The sequence below is a fragment of the Nilaparvata lugens genome, chromosome X (genome assembly GCF_014356525.2).
Source record: "Nilaparvata lugens isolate BPH chromosome X, ASM1435652v1, whole genome shotgun sequence".
Lineage (NCBI taxonomy): Eukaryota > Metazoa > Arthropoda > Insecta > Hemiptera > Delphacidae > Nilaparvata > Nilaparvata lugens.
In genome coordinates this window covers 3,013,778-3,035,754 of record NC_052518.1, presented here as the reverse complement: position 1 = coordinate 3,035,754, position 21,977 = coordinate 3,013,778, and the positions used below count along the sequence as shown (strand labels likewise).

At 33.5% G+C, this 21,977-nt stretch overlaps 1 protein-coding gene across 1 annotated transcript in view; it reads left to right on the top strand.

Annotated features, from left to right (window-relative positions):
• LOC111045885 (trifunctional enzyme subunit beta, mitochondrial) overlaps positions 1–19,545 on the top strand; it is a 47,441-nt gene extending 27,896 nt beyond the window's left edge. The window contains exons 7-10 of the mRNA XM_039442239.1: positions 853–1,069; positions 6,999–7,148; positions 13,159–13,247; positions 18,797–19,545. Of these exons, the coding sequence (XP_039298173.1) occupies positions 853–1,069; positions 6,999–7,148; positions 13,159–13,247; positions 18,797–18,844 (504 nt within the window). The 3' untranslated portion in view covers positions 18,845–19,545. The remainder of the gene's footprint in view (positions 1–852; positions 1,070–6,998; positions 7,149–13,158; positions 13,248–18,796) is intronic.
• Positions 19,546–21,977: the final 2,432 nt, after the last annotated feature.

Sequence of the window (21,977 nt, the reverse complement as noted above, 5' to 3'; positions counted from 1 at the left end):
AACATCGAACAGTAACCATCGATGTTTTTAAAACATCGTTGTATCACCCTACATTTTTACGGATGATACTATGAAGATTATTATATCCTTAGAGTGACTCAGATAGTAGAAATTAATTTCCTTTTCTATGTACATGTAGAAGAAAGGGACAGATGACTTCAGTTGTGATTTTTGTTCAGAACAACTAGATAAATCAATACAATCAATTCTTTCATTGTAAAATGTTGTTAATGTGTTTGAAAAAAAAAGCTTTTTCCAGCTCATGATAACCATTGCTTGACATAATTCCAAATAAACATATTTTTTTATATTAATGATATTATTTTATTAATTTATTAATTAATTTTAGTCTCCGCGACGTCACCATTTGAAAACACAATGCTTTCAACTAGAGTCAAGTCTCTTCTCGACCTGAATCGCGTGTGAGTTGAGCCTACTCTAGATAGTAGATTACTTTCCTCAACAGCTGAGACAATTTGTTTTCATTTTAATGATGGCGATTCTGAAATTGACATGACTGGAGGATACAAAAAACCTCTTCATCTCAAGATAATCCTCTTCAAAGAAAAAAACCTTAATTGAATTTAAAAAAGATTGGGATTGTTTTTACTCTGTAGTTAAGAAAAACATCGGATGACCGATGTTTGATGTCGAAACATCGATGTTTTTAAGCATCGATGTATCGATACCCATCCCTAATAAATACTCAATCAATCAATCATCCGCCATCCTTTTGAGGTCTCTTTAGTTGGCACATCTTAGATCCTTGCCGTTACATCAGGATTTTGTTTTGAGGTGTTTGTTGTATTATGCACTTGATTTAATAACGACCATTTTTTGAACTCTATTTAGACCGACGGAGCTTCTGCCTGCCTGATCATGACTGAAGCGAAAGCCAAGGAACTCGGCCTGAAACCGAAGGCCTACCTTCGTGACTTCGTGTACGTGTCTCAAGATCCCAAGGATCAGCTGCTACTTGGCCCGGCCTATGCCACGCCCCGAGTCCTCGAAAAGGCCGGCCTCACCATGAAGGACATTGATGTGTGGGAATTTCATGAGGCATTTGCAGGTAGGCTTGCCAGTTCACCGCGATTTTCCCAATGTAAACGGAGTGGTGTGTTTCTTCTCTTCTATAATATTTGCTAAAGTTTACTGCTATCAAATCATCTACCGGTATTTGAATCCTTGATTGGTTGGGAGCTTTTAGTGGATTCGTTCATTCAAATGCACAGATTATCATCATTGTCACCTATTCTAGCAACCATAGTAACTATTTATTCAATTTTCAATTCAAATTTCAATTCAAAAAATATTTATTCCGCACAACCTAATATTATTACAAAACATTGTACCATCTAACAATACAAAAAAAATACTAATGAAATTATATGTTTTGCTTCAGATGACAAAACATAAAGCGAAATAGATATGAGCACACCTAGGCATAAGCCTATTGGAGTGCATTTCTCTTAAAATAAAATAAATTAAAGACTAGAGTAGTAGGACCGCTACGCTCTACACATGAAATAAACTTTATTTATGTGAAAATTAATAATTACAAGTTTACCAGTGTTACGGTCTTCATAATGCGTATTATACAGGTCTTCATAATCTCTTATAACAATTGTAATGTTATTGAATGAATTTCCATTGATTTTCATGGAAAAATTAAGTTAAATGAAAAAATAATATAGTAAAATGAATAAAATTATTCAAAAATGTTCTCAGTGGACAGCGAATTAAATTATGATAACAGAAAGACAGGGAAAAAACTACTGACTTAAGAATAAGATTATACTGCCTAATATTTATACTAATGTACAATCCTCAAAAAAGATTCACAGTCATTCAATGTGAACAGATAGAACTTCAAACTTTTAAGAAATACATTGAATGGGACTGAGGTATTAATTTTCTTGAAATTAAATTAAACATTCTAGTGCATTGAAAGAAAATGAATGTTGAAAAATTGTTAAATTAGATTGGGGAACTTGAACTAGAACCCGTCTGAAGTCATATCTGATATCCCGAGTAAGATTTGCATTGAGGCTTCTTAGAAAGAATAGCTTTAGTACTTTGAAAACATAGAGATTTCTGATTGTAACTACAAGCCAGGAACTTCAATGAAAAATACTAATAAAATTCAACTTCAGGTTTATTGAACTCTAAATAGGTAGAACGAATTAATAAAAGTCAGGTAACATGTCAAATTTTCAAACAAAAATAAAGTTATTCAGCAATCAAGAATACATACTCAATTTTTAATCTATACATTTTGGGAACCTGCTAACTTGCTGCATTTAAATTTGGGCCTCGGTCATTCTATGAAACTAAATTTTGTGCTTAATAACAAAAGTTCGGCACTCACCATTTTAAGAATATTTAAACTTGGACTCTTCAGAAACACTTACATACGCTTTAATAAAACTCACTATAGTTGAACTCACACGCACAAAAAATTTCCTGATTCTACTCCTACTAACTCTATAAAATTTGGTTTCCTATTCAACTGGATAAAAATTACTGATAACTGAAAACTTAACAATTTGTCCCTCTGAATGGGAAATGGGCCCATTCAGAGGACCGAGGCTCGCACACCGTTACATGATGTTTTTCCGATTACGTCTCAATTCGAACTGTGGCCTTTTCACTGAAAATTATTCCCCCTCCACGAGCGTTGAGCATAACTTCCAGTGGAAAAGCCAAAGCTGCAAAAGGTCAATGCTCGTACAATTTTCAAATATAGTGGCTTTTTCGACATGAAATTGAAACTGTATTTGAAAAATGCACGAAAATTGCTTTAATTTCGACAAGCAAATTCAATAAACATGGTCAAATATTCTCACACTAAAATCTGAAAGTACGAATCAAAGTTCATTCCAGTTCAAAAACGTGAAAAATAAGACACACAAAAAACAACTACAATATACCCACTCAATTTCAAACTATTACACCAAATTCTAGTTTTGTTTCAGAGTAACTCTGAAATTGTTTGGAATTGAAGAATATTCATTAGGCTGGCTATTGACCGCAATTTTCCTGTATTTTAGTTTTTTGTCAGGGTAACTGAAATTGAAGAATATTCATTAGGCTGGCCACTGACCACAATTTTCCTGTAGTTTTTTGTCAGGGTATTATATACAGGATACCGAATATACCGAATATACAGGGTGAGCATAAATTATTGAACACATTTCATAGGTGAATAAAAAAATAACAAATAGTAGTAGCGCGCCTATTTTTGTGGCAAACATTGGTGTAGCTTCTATAATTTGTGATGACCTTCATAGAAACACAGTCGGCGCAATAGTGTGGGGTGACAGAGCGTCAGGAGATAGCTGTGTGCGTTGGGGTCGCAGAAAACCATCAGCCCTTGAAACCACCACAACCCAAAAAATGAGACAAATTGGGCTATTTCGTCAAACTAGGACGACAACAAACTAGGCCTTTTTCGATCCAGCTTGTCGCTTCACGCACATGAAGAGAGATCTTTCAAAACGTGGTTAACTATAAGTGGTACCGTTAGCGGAAACTGACTAAACGTCTGGCTAAACGGATATGGCGAGCGAAGCGAGCCTGACGGCTAGTAATATAATATAGAGAAACAATAGCGTAAGTTTTTGCTATCGTTTCTCTATGATAATATTCCCAGGAATAGCTCTGATTGAAGTAGCAGTGCCCAATCAATTTTTCCGCGATGAATGCATTTCAATCTTCAACTTGTTGCCAACCTAACAAAGTCAACTCAACTTAATGCCAACCTGACAAAATTATTAATTTAGTTACCAGTTAACAACTGTTTCGAAGAGGTACTCTCTCTAGATTATAGTTCTATATTAACATATGGTATGGACATTTTTCAATTATAATTAAGAGAATAAGAAGAATATGCATGCTAAAAGACGAACTTTAAACCCTTAAAAACCACCCTTAGAGTTAAAATATTGCCAAAAGATTTCTTAGTGCGCCTCTAAAGGGCCAACTGAACATACCTACCAAATTTGAACGTTTTTGGTCCGGTAGATTTTTAGTTCTGCGAGTGAGTGAGTGAGTCAGTCAGTCAGTGAGTGAGTGCCATTTCGCTTTTATATATATAGATAATATTAATATTTGTATAAGTAATAAATAGTATTCCATTTTATTCGTCATTTTCAACTATCAATTTGGTGTAACTGGTCAAGCAGTCAACTGTTCGGTCAATAGAATTTTTCAGTTGAGTAGAGCCAGGATGATGATCATGATTAATATTAGAACTAACCTATAAAATAGATAACGCAAATTGACCACCTTGTCTGATCTGAGCATATTATATCTGAGCCTATAAGTATCTTAGTTTTGTTTTCAATACAGTTAGATACTAGAAGGAGATTTAAGAAAAAATGATATTAACATTTTGTTCTCATAAATTTGATTCCCTGAATATGATGGAATTCCCCAATATAAGAATATTACTAAAACTAATAATAACTCCTACAATGAACACTTTTAATAGACCTATTCACTTGTCAGCCTTTTTAATGTTGGACTACTACAAACTAAGGGGAATACAGGTTCAGTGCTGCCAAAAAATGATAGATGTAAAATAGGAATAGACCCAGTTTGTCTTTCACTGTTCCACTTTGGTAGCGTCTGTAAAAACTGACCATTTTTTTTGAAGAGTGGTGGTTTTCAGGGCAGGCGGAACTCCGGCGACCCTGTGCGTTCACTTTTCAGGGAGAGAACAAATTATCAAACTAGGAGAGTCACTTCTGATCTGCTAAGGCTTCCCAGGTCATATACCACTTGTTTCCAGAAATCGTTTGTATTTCTAGGTCCGAAATTTTTCAATAATTTACCTTTGAGGCAAAGAGAATTGATAATAGGAAAATGTTCAAATATTACATTCTTAAATGGCTTAGAAATATCTTGCCTGATTGTTTAGAACACATGTTTTTTATTCTTTCTTAGTTTTCGACATAATAATTATTATAGTTGTTGAAAATCGTATCAAAAAGTAATTAAGCCCAAACTGGAAATGTATGAGAGGTGAGTGAATGAGTGAGTGTGTGTTTTCATTTTTTTCTTGCCCAAATTTTTTTTTCTTCTTTCTGATTTTATTCAATTATAGTATAAGCACTCCTGCTTGCACGCGTAAGCATTATATGCTTACAGCAAGCTAGAAATATTCTGTTTCAAAAAAGCTTTGTTTTTTTTCATAATACATCATACACGTAGAAAGCCTTATTACATAAATTATATTTTATACAATTTCTTCAGTGCACTTTGTATTTTATTTCCATTTTTGATGTTTGATGTATTTGAAATTTTGTATGTAATTGATTTTTGAATCAGAATAAAAACAATTTGAATTTGAATTTGGTTCCACGAAAGCAGATAATCGGTTATTACCGTTCAAAGACGTTTTCGTTGAGAGTATGGCCGTGAAAAATAAGTTGTATTGCAAGGAAACTATGTAATATTGATGAACTAAAACAAAGAATTATTCTTTGTTTTAGTTCATCAATATTACATAGCTTAATATTGAAGCCGTAATTCAGGACATCACTCCAGATCGACAATGTATGACATGAAATCATATATTGATATTATATCTATCTATAAATACATATACATCATTAATTAAGACAGGAAACTCACGACATATATAGATTAAGAACACTTAGAAACTTACATTATTGTTTGGAAATTTTCGACGAGCTGTGTCGTCTTCTTCAACCATTTAGGGAGTTTATTTATATCTATGTATTGATATTGTATTTCGTTGCTTTCGTTTCTGCGGTGATATCCAGTCAGATGACCACCTGTTAAAATGTCGTCTTGTTCCACAATGCACAAGACATGATCTTTTTATATTAAATGACAAAGCTGTTGAAATAGTTTAATACTACTCCAATATAGGCATATAAAGGTGCGTACAGATATACGCGCCGCGAACATGAGCAATTCACTTTTAATCAGCTGACTATATCTGTATTTTTACAGAAACGGTAAGATACAGATATAAAAAGCTTGGCATCAGCTGATTAAAAGTGAATTGCTCATGTTCGCAGCGCGTAAATCTGTACGCACCTTTAATCACCTGACACGCACGAACGAACAAACGTTGCTTTCACATAAATTTTATAATATGTATTAATATCGATTTTAGTATTTGATTAGTTTGTAGATTATAATGTGTATTAATATTAAATTTATTGACGGTATTCAACTGCATGTTTTGTTTTGCTGTGTTGAATAAAGAAAAATATTCTATTGAATATCATCTAGATATTTTATGCACAACAAAAAGTGCTTACGTGGAAATTTGTCGAACTTGTAATGAGTTATAGATAAAACTATTTGAAATTGGCTTTTCAATAAATCAATATCCATGTAAGAACACTGATTCGTTATTTTTTTATTCACCTATGAAATGTGTTCAATAATTTATGCTCACTCTGTATAATGTCAATTAACCCAAACTGTACCATTGTATACAATTGTACAATCGCAAATTCGATTATGCTATGTAATAATATATATATTTCTATCCGGATGATTTTGTGCCACCACTTTGTTGCTTTGTGAATCTATGTACTTGACAATTTTGCCTTGCCATTTGCAGTGCAACAGGTTAGATAGATGGATATATATTACGTCTGGTTGGCCTCAACGGCGTCAGACAAGTCAAAGTGCTAGCAAAAGCGAGACACCATTAATTTTTCATTAAATTTATATCTAGTATATAATTAATATTTGTCTTTGACTCTATTACAGTAATCAAAATAGTCCTTCAGACTATAAAAGCATTCCTCCTTTAGAAATAATTTCAAACTTCGTTTGAATATCGTTGAAATATCGATAGTATTAAGTTGAGTATCTGTTGAAGTCAATTGTTGTAATAAGTTGAATCAGTTTTCTTCACGTTCTCAGTTTCTCTCAATGTAACAATATAATTCGTTAATCTTTAAACTAAAAAAGTATTCTTATTAATTTAATCATAATCTTTTAAAATGCAGGACAAATTCTGGCGAATTTCAAAGCTCTGGACTCTGACTGGTTTGCACAAAACTACATGAACCGCCAGTCCAAGGTTGGAGTCCCCGATATCAACAAATTCAACAACTGGGGCGGTTCTCTCAGTATTGGTCATCCATTTGCTGCAACTGGTACGTATTCATTCACTTATCTATCATAGTCAACCGCACGTAAATAGTCCGATGGAAATTGGAACGGCTGAGCACCTACTGGATGCACAATGTGACAGTTAAATAATCATGTGCTAGTTCTAGGTAGATGCAACTAGGAGTAAGCACATGTTGCCGGAAAATTGTTTGGGTATGATCACAAGTGAACGAGAGATCATGCATAACCAAGCGCGCAGATGAAAAACAAAATCTGGAAAGAGCCATAGAAACACGTTGTGGCTTGCATGTAGCTGCTTGCACTGAACGACAAGAATCAAGATCATTTATTGTCGCCCACTCAAGAGCATTGACAAAGTCACATAAATGAAAGTACAAAATACGTACAATGTAATTGTAAACACAATGTACAATGTAATCAATAAAATTAATGCATTCACACACTGTAGGCTACATAAAACATTCAGTCACTTATCAGTAAGTTCAGATAATTAAAAGTCTAACTTATACGTTTATATGATAAGAAAAGGGAACAGCTTCAAAATGTTACATCAGTAGTACTCCCAGCTAAAAACTCTTCTACCGAGTAAAATGCTTTCTTTTTGAATCATTGATGAGGAAGATCAGTGGGACATTGAGACCAACAGAGACTGAGTGGTTGCCTGTGCTCAGTAACATCATGCCTCCAGATCTCAGAAGGTTGGAGAAGAAGAACAAGTTCATTTCCCAGTTGCAACACATTCATGAGAATCTCCCAGTCTCTAGAGATTTGGCTAACCCTCCACCAAGGCGCCTCAAGTCAAGAAGATACTTGAGACTTGACGAGCAAGAGGAAATTAGAAGTGCAAGGGAGTTATGGAGACTGAGATGGTTGCAGGGAGAGGTCAGGAACAAAGGCCTTGTGGATGACCCCAATGACATTGTTCCTGGCACCCAGCTGAGACGTAGAGAGTGGTGTGGCCTTAACCGGTTCAGGACGCAGGTGGGAAGGTGTGCTGAGCTGATGACAGCATGGGGATACACATCTGATCCTCTGTGCCAATGTGGACAAATCCAATCAATGAACCACCTAATATCTGAGTGTCCACAACACTCCTATCATGGAGGGCTATCGGCCCTCCATGATGCTGGAGAAGATGAGTGTCAGTGGCTCCAGAACGTTCTAAATTCTATTGGTATTTGAAATATTAAGTGTAAAATTATGTTTTTTTTTCTAATTTTGGCCTATGTATGCATATGCATATATATATATATTTTTTTTTCAACCATTTAATAATGGAAACCTTGAATACTTTCCCATTTGCCTCTCTAGCACTCAACGGTAATTTATTAAAAAGTTTTATTCCAGTGTTGAGATAGGAGTTTTGCGTCTTTGTTAGCCTAGCATACTCCAAGTCCATCCTGTCTCGGTTTCGGGTGTCATGACTATGATATGCACCCCTGAGATTTAGTGTTGGAAGGTATCTCTTTATATACATTAAACTTTGTAAAATGAAGATGCTAGGCAGAGTAAGTATACCATGCTCTATAAATACTGGCTTACATGAGTCTGTTACGCTCATACTGAAAACAGTTCTTAAGGCTCTCTTTTGACAAGGAAAACCTCCCCAGCTCCACTGGAGTTTCTCCAAAGAAGACCTCCATACAAAAGGTGTGAATGAAATAAAGCAAAATAAGCCTTTAATATCAAGCCAGAGCTAGTACAATTTTTGAGTCTCCTCAGCAGGAAAATTACTCTACTTAAACGTGTGCATAGAGCATCAGTATGAGATCTCCAGGTAAGACTAGAATCTAAATTTATTCTAAGCAGCAACTAGCAAGTGCACGCGTTCAGTGTGAGTGTTCCTATGATTCTTTCCAGATTTTGTATCTCATCTGGACATGCATGATCTCACGAGCACTTGCACATATGTGCATACAATGTGATCATACCCTAACAATTTTCCGGCAACATGTGCTTACTACTAGTTGCATCTACCTAGAACTAGCACATGATTATTCAACTGAATTTTTGCACTAGAACTAATGGCTAGTTGCTAGCCACTAGATTCTAGTTTCCACTCAATAGACCAAATGCGTGTGGTTAAAAATTGGCCAAGAAACAGCTGTTAACCTAGCTCCGCAGTGCAGGCTGGTTGCTTGGCTGAATCGGACTAGGCGCTGAGACAGCAAATAATAGCAGCGTTGGTGGGAATGCGAGCGGCCGCAGTAACATCTTCTACCCAGCAATGGTCGGCGTAGTTCCGCCTAGCGGACAGACGAAAGATCAAACCAGTCGGTTATTTGATCCCTCCAGCCAGGCTCAGCCAAGCAGCCGAGACAATAGAACAATGGAGTGACGGTCTTATTCGCGTTCATCAGCAGTTTTCTTTCTCACGATTATTTTGATTTTTGTGTGTCAATAATAACTCCAGTCACCAGTAAAAAGTTACCAGAAACGTGGTGTACTACCATATTAATGACTTTTCGTGATTATTTTTAATTATTTAAAAACATTGTTGACATTATGAGCCTTTAGGCTAAACTTGGGGTCGCTGAGAACGAATCTGCAATCAGAATTTCTCTATCATGAAAAATAACGAAAAAAATCCAGCTGTTGATCTTCCGGCAACCGTTAACAGTCATCCTGCAATGCGGCCGAAACACTTCCAAGCCAGACAACCATCTCGAATGACAACAACGCCAAGCTGTAAGAAACCATCCTGCACTGCGGCGCTAGGTTTAGATCTTGGTCCGGTCGCACAAAAGCCAGTTAAATTTTAACCGTGATTAATTCCACGAGAACCAATCAGAGAAGGTCTTTCTGATAAACCGGCGTCTCTGATGGTTCTTGTGGAATTAATCACGATTAAAAGTTAGCTGGTTAACTTTTAATCGTGATTAATTTCCCGAGAACCAATCAGAGAAGGCATTTTTGATAAGACGGCTTCTCTGATTGGTTCTCGTGGAATTAATCACGATTAAAAGTTAACCGGCTTTTGTACAACCGGCACCTAGTATTTGCTTAATAATTATCCGGAGACAAATTATTTCTCCTAGTTTCATCTACCTAGAACTAGCAGATGATTATTCAAATGAATTTTTGGAGTAGCTAGAACCGTAAAGTAAAGATACCGTTTAATTATCTTAAGTAAATCATTGTTTAATTGTTTAAAGTAGAACATTTAATTGTTTATTCATTGAGTTAAGATACCTATAGTGAGGTCCACGTTATAATGGCAGTGGAGAAAGATAGGAGAAAAACGTTGCCGATCATCTGTCTTGTTAATGCCTTCTATAGTCGGTAGCTAATACAGGTTTATTGATGTAATATTAACTGGTCATTCTCGTTTAGAATAATCAATTATATTTTATTTAGCAAAAAATGATTTTTTTTCAATAATTTCATGATGAATTTTCATAACTAATATGAAATATTTGGTTAGTTAATTATTAATTCTATATTGTTAAAAGAGGATCTGGCAACAGAGCAAAGCGAGAAAGAGATACCGCTATCAAATCAAGTCAAATCAAATACTGTAGTTCTTTATTTATCATTGCATTCATACAATATAAATAGTGACACAATAAAAAAAATAATAATTCACAATAATCAGTTTAGGAAGTCTTGTATACAATATAGGCTGATTGAAATTAAATATTTTTTCAATTCTTTCTTAAAATCTGCACCATCCTTCTCTCTGATATTGATTGGCATCCGATCGAAAAACTTAGCTCCCATGTAGGAGGGGCGTTTTTCAAAGAATTGCCTCCTATTGAATGAAGAAGACTAAGAAACTAGTCTTTTTCATTCAATATGAATAATTACCACAATATCAACTTCTCAACTACACAAAAAATTGCCTCCTATGTTGTTGAAGTGCATACGTTCTTCTTGAGCGGGTATGATATTGATGATTGACATATTCTTCATTTTTTAATTTTTGAGTCAGAATACATTCCATTATATAGAGTCCATAAACGGTGAAGATGTTGAGGCTTTTAAATTTCTCTCGTACAGACTCTCTGAAATCTAACCGTAAGATTATTCTAACTGTTTTCTTCTGTAATATAAATAATTTTTTCAAGTTTCCAAGAAATGTTCCGCTATAGAGACCTATTCCAAAAGACATGTGAGAATGAATATTGGCGAAGTAGATGGTTCTCAGCGTTGTCTGGCTGCAATAATTGGACAACACCCTGAGTCAATAGAGGCCAGAGTTCATCCTCTTCAATACACCATCCACGTGGAGATTCCAAGACAATCGTTGGTCTATTGTCAATCACAGGAACTTTGACTTTGAGGATTCCTGAATCAATTGACCATCAACGGCGAAGTCAGTCGCCTCACTCTCGCGAATTCCAGCTGAGAACTTTATGGCCTCACATTTAGTTGTATTCAGTCTTAGACAATGATCCTTGAAGAATTTGACAATCTGAAGCAGAGCTATATTAGCGCGCTCCTCAAGCTCTTCTTCTGAATCACCAGCCACATTCAGTCAGCATATATACACTGCTGCACATGTGAGTTTCGCGGTAACAAAACTAAAGGAAGATCCTTCAAGTAAATGATGAAGAGGATAGGGCCTAAAATAGACCCTTGAGGAACACCCTTCTTAGTTCCGATTTGAATACTTCAAAAGGATAGGGCCTAAAATAGACCCTTGAGGAACACCCTTCTTAGTTCCGATTTGAATACTTCAAATCTATCATTGATCCTTCTTCTCACTGTCACATATTGAGTTCTATTGGAAATATAGGATCGCATCCACTGCAGATGTCTACCAGACACCCCACATGAATGCAGCTTCCGAAACAGTATACAATGAGACACCGACTCGAAAGCTTTGGTTAGGTCCATAACAATTGATGCTGTACGACGACCTGTGTCATCCGATTTGATGATGATAGACAAGGATAGCAATACCATTGCAAATCAAGCACATGAACCTCAATATAGATTATTTTTTCTCTGCTAGAACTAATCGAGGGATAGCTGCTAGACTTAGTATTTGCTTGAGAATTTTAAAGATGCATGTTGTGATTACCCCTAGTTGCATCTACTTAAGAATCACATGATTATTCAATTGAATTTTTTCATTAGCTAGAACTTATGGCTAGTTGCTAGATTCTAGTTTCTATTCAATCGATCCATTGGGGCATATAAAACAGAGCATATGCTCATGAGCATGATCATGGAGCATAAGGTTTTGCTCATGAGCATTAGGTAGAAGCTTAAGCATTTGCTCATTTTTATATGAATAAGTTTTACCTTATACTCTTACCTTATGCTCCTGAACTTTGGAGCAAATGCTCACGTAAAAATTTTTCATCAGCTGATCGCCTTTGTGGCCTTACTTTGTTTTTATAGCTCAAGTAAGCGCTAAATAATATGCAAGTAGGAGACACCGCTTGTGTTTGCGTCGTTTGCTCTGTTTCTTATTTATGAATATTGAGTTTTAGGTTAGTTGGGTTTAGAAATTTGAAATAGTAGCGTGAAAAAATGTCATCTCTATAATAATCTTCAGCATAATCTTACAATCTCAATAGCCTTCTTATAATCATCTACACTCTCATCTTCTGTAATGCCTATTTCCTATTCTTTGATGGCTTTCTTTATATCGGTATCTTTTGTTGGAATAATGGTGTAATATATATCATAGTTGAATCTATAAAGAGTTTTATAGATTTCAATACTATTTGTTGTGATCGTATCTGGTATAGTTTCCTCTTACTCACACGAATTAGTTGAGCCATTTTATTATGAGCAAAAGGTGAAAAGCTGCTCCAGACTAGACTCACCTTTTTTGAAGCATTTGCTTCAAAAGTTGAGCAAATGCTCTAGTTTAATCATACAATTTTGAGCATAAGCTTTTACTTTTGAGCAAATGCTCAAACTATTTTTTTGATGAGCATGAGCAAAAGGTTTTGCTCATGTTTTTTCATAGAAAATTAAGTATATGCTCAATAATTTAGAAGTATAAGCAAAAGCTCAACTTTATTCATATGGCCCAATGTATTTAATATTACTAATTTGATATTTTTCACTGGACAGGAGTGAGATTGACTGTCCACGCCGCTAACAGAATGATTCGTGAGGATGGACAATTAGCTCTGATTGCTGCCTGTGCTGCTGGAGGACAGGTAATACAATATACAAAGGCCGGTTGCACTAAAGCCAGTTAAATTTTAACCGTGATTAGATTAGATTAGATTTGTATCATGTCCTGAACATCCACAATAGTGGACAGAGGATGGGTCAACATTCAACTTATATAGATAAAAAACACATAATAAAATGTTTAAACAGGAAAATCAGTCGTATAGATCACTCAGACTAGTAAACCCGCTTTAGCCTACATAATCACATACAGGACATAGTTAGGCAGTCCAATTATAAAACTCATCTAATGAATAAAATGGTCTCTCAACCAGCCAATCTCTGAGTTTAATTTTGAAATTCCTGATGTCCAAATCTTTTAGTTTGGCCGGTAGAGAATTATAAATTTTTGGCCCGCTATACTGTGGCGACTTTTCAAAGAGAGTGGTTCTGTGAGCATGTTGGAGTGGCCGGTTTTATAATTATGTGAATCTCCATGGCGGCTGAAAGTGTTAGTATTTTTTTTAACATAGGTACATATATCTAGGATATAAAGAGAGGTCAATGTGAGAAGTTTTCCTCTCCTAAAAAGCTCACGACAGCTATATGCTAGAGGCTTGTTAAAGATCACCCTGACCGCTCTGTTTTGGACCTTGAATACCTTTTCAGCTGTAGATGAGTTCCCCAAACAATGATACTATATTTTAGGAATGGGTAAAAATATCCATAATAAAGACTTAGCAATGACTTGAAACTTATTGCTCCTCTAAGTACCCGTAGCGAAAAACAGGCAGAACTCAGCTTTTTACACAATCTATTAGTGGGTTCCACCCATTTCAGGTTCCTATCAAGTAGCACACCCAGGAATTCCACTGAATCCACATCCTATAGCTAAATCTGATTGTGATTCAAGTAGATGTTACTCTGTGTGGATTGTGTTGATCTGGAAGACATCAGTGTTGTTTTGTTCAGATTGGTTCTTGTGGAATTAATCACGGTTAAAATTTAACCGGCTTTTGTGCAACCAGCACATAGTGTAACAGCCGAAGATTATAGATTTGCCAGCAACAAATTTTATTATATAAATCTTAGTTTTCGAGATGTATAGATTTTTCGATACTTTTGAAAAACGTCAATAACTAGAAAACTATCAGTTGAAATCTAATTCCAAGGGTATGGTTGGAAAGAGAAAGAAATTCCCAATAATGTTTTGTTCCTTTGTTTGATGTTTTTGAACTTTCTATAAGCGTTCAAACCCTAATAAGTATAGTGAAAGTTGGCTTTGAAGTCGACAATAGTTATTTTCCTACAGATACCTTGAAAAGTGACCATTTGTGCACTGATTGCAGGCCGCAAAGAATCACTTTTCCGCATTAGTGCGCAAAGTGAGTACTTTGCGTACTCCAGATTTGCAGCATGACAACGCAAAATAGTTAGTAGGTTATATGGAGCACCAGTGCAGCAAAATCAAAATTAAGTTGGTAATACTCATAGTGAGGTTTACGTTATAATGGCAGTGGAGAACAGTGCCGCCTTCATTTTAGTCATTTCAATGCTTACATAACATAAACCCCCTTCAAGCAGTCACATAAATTTTCAATTGAATTACTAATCATTATAATTCAATTTTAAATAAATTAAGGTTTTTATTAAAAATAAAATTACACAGAAAAACATTTGATGGATTTGAGGGAATTTTACCCATAATTACCCACTTTTCATATTTAATGGTAACTGTAGGAAAAAATTAATGTGAAATACGTGCGCAAAGCTCCTCTGCTGCACTCAAGAAACCCATTCCGCCCTCGCCTACGGCTCGTGCGTAAACGTTTCTTTCGGTGCAGCAAACTGTCACTTTGCGCACTAGTTGCACAATAGTTATTTGTGCGCAACAACTAGTGCGCAAAGTGACAGTTTGCTGCACCGAAAGAAACGTTTACGCACAAGCCGTAGGCGAGGGCAGAATGGGTTTCTTGAGTGCAGCAGAGGAGCTTTGCGCACGTATTTTGCGTAAACGTTTCTTTCGGTGCAGCAAACTGTCACTTTGCGCACTAGTTGCACAATAGTTATTTGTGCGCAACAACTAGTGCGCAAAGTGACAGTTTGCTGCACCGAAAGAAACGTTTACGCACAAGCCGTAGGCGAGGGCAGAATGGGTTTCTTGAGTGCAGCAAACGAACTTTGCGCACGTATTTCACATTAAATTTTTGCTACAGTTACCATTGAATATGAAAAGTGGGTAATCATGGGTAAAATTCCCTGAAATCCATCAAATGTTTTTCTGTTTAATTTTGTTTTTAATAAAAACCTTAATTTATTCAAAATTGAATAATAATAATGTAGTAAATGAATGAAGGCGGCACATGTGGTGAATGTGGAGGCTGGCAACCACTGTCATCGTTGTCCCCATATTATAACCTTAAACCAGTTATAGAATAGACACGCTGGGAAGTCTAGTCTCTGAAGCCAACATCTACTACAATATCACCATATGCTGACGTCACGATATGGAGATATGGCAGTAGATGTTGGCTTCATCGACTTTCAGTATCAATATACAATGGGCCGTGTCTATTCTATAACTGGTCTAAGATTATAACCAAGGTCAGTGTTACCAACTTAATTTTGATTTTCCTGCACTGGTGCTCCATATAACCTACTAACTATTTGCGTTGTCATGCTGCAAATTTGGAGTACGCAAAGTGATACTTTGCGCACTAGAGCGGAAAAGTGATTCTTTGCGGCCTGCAATCAGTGCACAAATGGTCACTTTTCAAGGTATCTGTAGGAAAATGTACTTTTTTCAACTTTGAGCGCTCATAAAAAGTTAATTGCATGTAGGTATTGAAGTGGAAAAATCGTGAGTTTATACATCGTAGTACGAAATGGACCAATATATCATTATCTTAAATTTTATACCTGAACTTCTGTTGCAATAAAGATGTTTAATATTTTTCCTACAGTTACCTTGAAAAGTGTCCATTCCTGTACTGATTACAGAACGCAAAGAGTCACTTTTCCACTCTAGTGTGCAAAGTATTACTTTGCGTACTCTTAATACTTTGCGTATTATCTTGCAGCCATCCCAATCAGCTGTTGACATTGTTGGCGTGTATTTTGAATGTGAATTTGTTCTATCTATATTTTTTCTGATTTTCAAATAAATAAAAATGAGAACTCATTAAATTATACATTTTGAATATTATTAATTATTCATTATTTCAAATAATATTTTTTCATTCATAAATTGATTGGTTGAAAAATTATTTAGAAATTAAGATTTACTCAAAATTATTCAAATTAATTGGATCAATTTAATTTTTAATTTGAATAAATTATCGATTATTAATTTTCAATTGGTTTATCAAGTTTAAAATAAATTAAAGTTGTTATTAATAACAAAATTATACAGACAAACATTTAATGGATTTCAGCCATCATTTTACCCATAATCAACCACTTCTCATATTCAATGGTAACTGTAGGAAAAACAGTTTTTATACCTTAACTATTGTTGCAATAAAGATGTTTAATATTTTTCCTACAATTACCTTGAAAAGTGACCATTCCTGCACTGAATACAGAACACAAAGTATCACTGTTCCACTCTAGTGCGCAAATGATTACTTTGCGTACTTTTAATACTTTGCGTATTGTTGCAATAAAGATGTTTAATATTTTTCCTACAGTTACCTTGAAAAGTGACCATTTAATAGTTAACCTCGCCTACGGCTCGTGCGTAAACGTTTCTTTCGGTGCAGCAAACTGTCACTTTGCGCACTAGTTGCACAAATAACTATTAATCATCTGATTGCAACTTATTGATGAATCTTGGTTCAGTTGTCTTCGTTAAAATAAAATACTTTATTCACTTCATGTTATAACTTCTACAACAAGATCAAAAGATAAAAATCTATAATATAATAAAGGAAAGAATTTTGGCTTATACATGTACAGGAAATACACAAATGATGCATCTGAACTACTCAAATGATTAACTTGAAATTTTGCATATAGATTCTCAATTTACCGAGGATGGTTATAGGAATATTTTAAATACTAACTTCAAGATTTCAGTTGGTGAAGTTTTCAGTTTGTTAAACTTTTATTATTAATTAAACCCTTGCGGAGCACGGGTTACCTGCTAGTCAACTATAGAAAAATCCGACCATCAACACGTTGTTTGATTTTATTGGTATTAATAAAATTGGTATTTTTAATTTGGTTATGAGAACTACTACTTATAGAAATATGAATGAGTATAAGAAATTTCAAATCTTATTCAAGGAAAATTTTTAGGAAAGGATAACCCCTTTACAATTATAATAAATTCTACTGTATAAAAAAACAACTTTCAAAATCAAACTACTAAACTTTCCATTATGCAATCATAAAACTCATTTAACAGCTAACTTTAAACAACAAATCTCAAATTCAAGAAAATAACTTCAAGGTGAAAAATGAAATTCAATTTAAATAAGAATGTGAAAAAAACACGACCACAGTATCATTAAACAAAAAAAAATTATTTATTACAAAATTAGAATTATAATTAGAAATTACGAAATAATAATAATCAGATGAATATTTCAGGGGCTACTCGCTTTGCTGCTAATGAGGATTCAATGTTTGTGGTTATGAAAAATTTAAGAACAATGACTCCTACCTAGTCACCTACCTTTTTGAAATAGCTTCCCACTTTGGCATCCACTGGTATTTCGCGGCGTTAATTATTAATTAAAAATCAAAATAACTGATCCAATGAAATGGGTTCAGATCCCGTCCTATTCAATAATACAATTCTCTTTAAACTGCCCGAACTGCGACAGGAAAACTGTATTATAAAACAAGAGCAAAATCTATCCCCTTCACCAGAACAGCCGGACTTTACTCACAGTCCTAACGACCGAGCTCACACACCGCCACACACTGACCAAAAGTAAAATTTTTGGGTATTAAATATAACTCAGTCAATGCCAAACATGAAAGCCATTTCAGTACATATTTTTATCTGTCGCACAAGCGGCACGTTTGTTATTAAAAACAAAAGAGAAGCTACATTAATTTTGACAACAAATGAAATAAACAATCTTTCTGTCGATGACAAAAATTGTTCAAAGACAAAAACACTGTTCATTAAACTTTTCTAAATTAAAACTCTAAAATCATGATCAATATGAGATAAATATATGATTCATATATATGTCCCATATGACCAGGTGACAAAATCCGACCATTAACACTTTGTTTGATTTTATCGGTATTGATAAAATTGGTATTTTATTGGCATTTTGAAATCCGACCATCAACACTTTGTTTGATTATATTGGTATTTTTAATTCTGACCATCAACACTTTGTTTGATTTTATTGGTATTTTTAATTCTGACCATCAACACTTTGTTTGATTTTATTGGTATTTTTAATTCTGACCATCAACACTTTGTTTGATTTTATTGGTATTTTTAATTCTGACCATCAACACTTTGTTTGATTTTATTGGTATTTTTAATTCTGACCATCAACACTTTGTTTGATTTTATTGGTATTCTTTCTGTATTGGCATATTGACAGATTTTTTACGATTATTTCAGGGCATTGGAATGATCGTGGAGAGACATCCTGATGGAACTCCAAACTAATCACAACATTTCTAGATCACAACATTTGCGCTCGCTTGTTACTTGAAACATCAGAGCTCATCTCTCAAATGGGGCCAACAAAACCGATGATAGTTTCAACTTTTCACCAGTTGATGTTGAAATCTATGTATGCTAATACAATGTTGACCATAATAATGTGAAAGCATTGACAATGCTTGGTGCCAGGTTAGGGCTTTAAACCTTCAAGATCATAGGTGTAATAGGTGCAGGTAAAACTCGTTATTTTTATAATTGTCAACTCTTCATTACGAGTAAGACATTTTATCTTTTAAAACTATTTATTGTATCCTTATTCTAGTGGTTGTTACACTAAAGAACTGAATTCACATAATCGCTGTTTTCCAATTTTCGGAACGAAGCAGTGTTGTTTTTATTAATTTCTATTATGTTAGTTCATTGTAATTCCAATGTGATTATGAATTACTAACCGTCGGTTGCTTGCATGCCAACAATGAGGCGCTATAATACTTGATTATTTACACGAGTGCTTTTATTTATCTGTCTGGACTGAACCAATCAGTTTTCTATTCTCAAAATGCTGTTTTGTAGAATTTATAAAAGTATTTGTATATCAGTCCGAAGTTAGGTATAAATTATTGTATTCAAATATATTTTGATATCATTGTCAATTTTGTAACTTGTAATGTTATTAGGAAAGTATAATATTTAATGTGAAAATATCTGGAGCTTATTGAATGAACCTACTGTCTTCTACACGAATCCATTTTTTCATGGTTACATTTTTTTGATGGAATAGAATTTCTTTAAAAAGTGGGACTAAAAAATCCGAACTCAGTCGATCGAATTAAGTCATCAAATTTCTTTTTGTGGATCTATTGTATTAATTGCTGCTTATTTCAATTTTAATTGCATACATTTAAACATATGTTTCCAATAACAGTAATACTGCATCTTTTAACTAAAATGTTATCAACTTATAAGGCCTATTGCTGATTTATATTAGATTTATCGCAAAGTGTTCCTATTATTCAAGTCCTACTGTATTGTAGTTATTCCATTTTTCATTTGAATACCCGTAACTTATCAATGAAAATCAATTTTCTTAATAATGTAACCTCTTCAGGCTTTATTCAATTCATCTTGAGTTTTATGTAGTTATTTTATTATATTTATTTTTTCTATGATAATAAATTAATTATTGAGTAATTTATCTCTGAAAAATATCTTTCTTAAATCTCTAAAAATCAATTTTCTTAATAATGTAACCTCTTCAGGCTTCATTCAATTCAGATTTATGTAGTTATTTTATTATATTTATTTTTTCTATGATAATAAAAAATTATTGAGTAATTTATCTCTGAAAAATATCTTTTGACAAGAATTCTCATACTCAATTATTACCTTCTAATAAGATTAAATCATTCTTTAATAATTATTGATCATGTTGTTTATGTTATGTTTGAGAAATATATTAGTTTATTCTTGAATCGATTATTTTCATTTCTCTAGTTCTATTAGTAAGAGTAATTAGCGAATGTTTTAAGATTCAGCTATCTTAAATAATCAACTTATAAGGCCTATTGCTGATTTATATTAGATTTATCGCAAAGTGTTCCTATTATTCAAGTCCTACTGTATTGTAGTTATTCCATTTTTCATTTGAATACCCGTAACTTATCAATGAAAATCAATTTTCTTAATAATGTAACCTCTTCAGGCTTTATTCAATTCATCTTGAGTTTTATGTAGTTATTTTATTATATTTATTTTTTCTATGATAATAAATTAATTATTGAGTAATTTATCTCTGAAAAATATCTTTCTTAAATCTCTAAAAATCAATTTTCTTAATAATGTAACCTCTTCAGGCTTCATTCAATTCAGATTTATGTAGTTATTTTATTATATTTATTTTTTCTATGATAATAAAAAATTATTGAGTAATTTATCTCTGAAAAATATCTTTTGACAAGAATTCTCATACTCAATTATTACCTTCTAATAAGATTAAATCATTCTTTAATAATTATTGATCATGTTGTTTATGTTATGTTTGAGAAATATATTAGTTTTATTCTTGAATCGATTATTTTCATTTCTCTAGTTCTATTAGTAAGAGTAATTAGCGATTCAATAAGAGTAATTCAGCTATCTTAAGTCATCAAATTTCTTTTTGTGGATCTATTGTATTAATTGCTGCTTATTTCAATTTTAATTGCATACATTTAAACATATGTTTCCAATAACAGTAATACTGCATCTTTTAACTAAAATGTTATCAACTTATAAGGCCTATTGCTGATTTATATTAGATTTATCGCAAAGTGTTCCTATTATTCAAGTCCTACTGTATTGTAGTTATTCCATTTTTCATTTGAATACCCGTAACTTATCAATGAAAATCAATTTTCTTAATAATGTAACCTCTTCAGGCTTTATTCAATTCATCTTGAGTTTTATGTAGTTATTTTATTATATTTATTTTTTCTATGATAATAAATTAATTATTGAGTAATTTATCTCTGAAAAATATCTTTCTTAAATCTCTAAAAATCAATTTTCTTAATAATGTAACCTCTTCAGGCTTCATTCAATTCAGATTTATGTAGTTATTTTATTATATTTATTTTTTCTATGATAATAAAAAATTATTGAGTAATTTATCTCTGAAAAATATCTTTTGACAAGAATTCTCATACTCAATTATTACCTTCTAATAAGATTAAATCATTCTTTAATAATTATTGATCATGTTGTTTATGTTATGTTTGAGAAATATATTAGTTTTATTCTTGAATCGATTATTTTCATTTCTCTAGTTCTATTAGTAAGAGTAATTAGCGATTCAATAAGAGTAATTCAGCTATCTTAAATAATCAACTTTTAGGGACTTGGTAGTTTTTTAGTTGCCCTGTTATAACTTAGATAAATGTCGATCATTTGGACGGTTGTCTCCACCAATAACTCGGCAATGGATCAATTGAATAAAAGGTAGCAATTTCTAATTCTAAATGATTGTCATAACTCGGTTAAATAAATTAGGCTAGCATTAGTCTTGACGAATTGATGTAATCCCAACGTACACACAGGATTTATAGAAAGTGTTGTCATATTTCTCACATTCCCATTGCGGTGTTGTCGGATTTCTCAC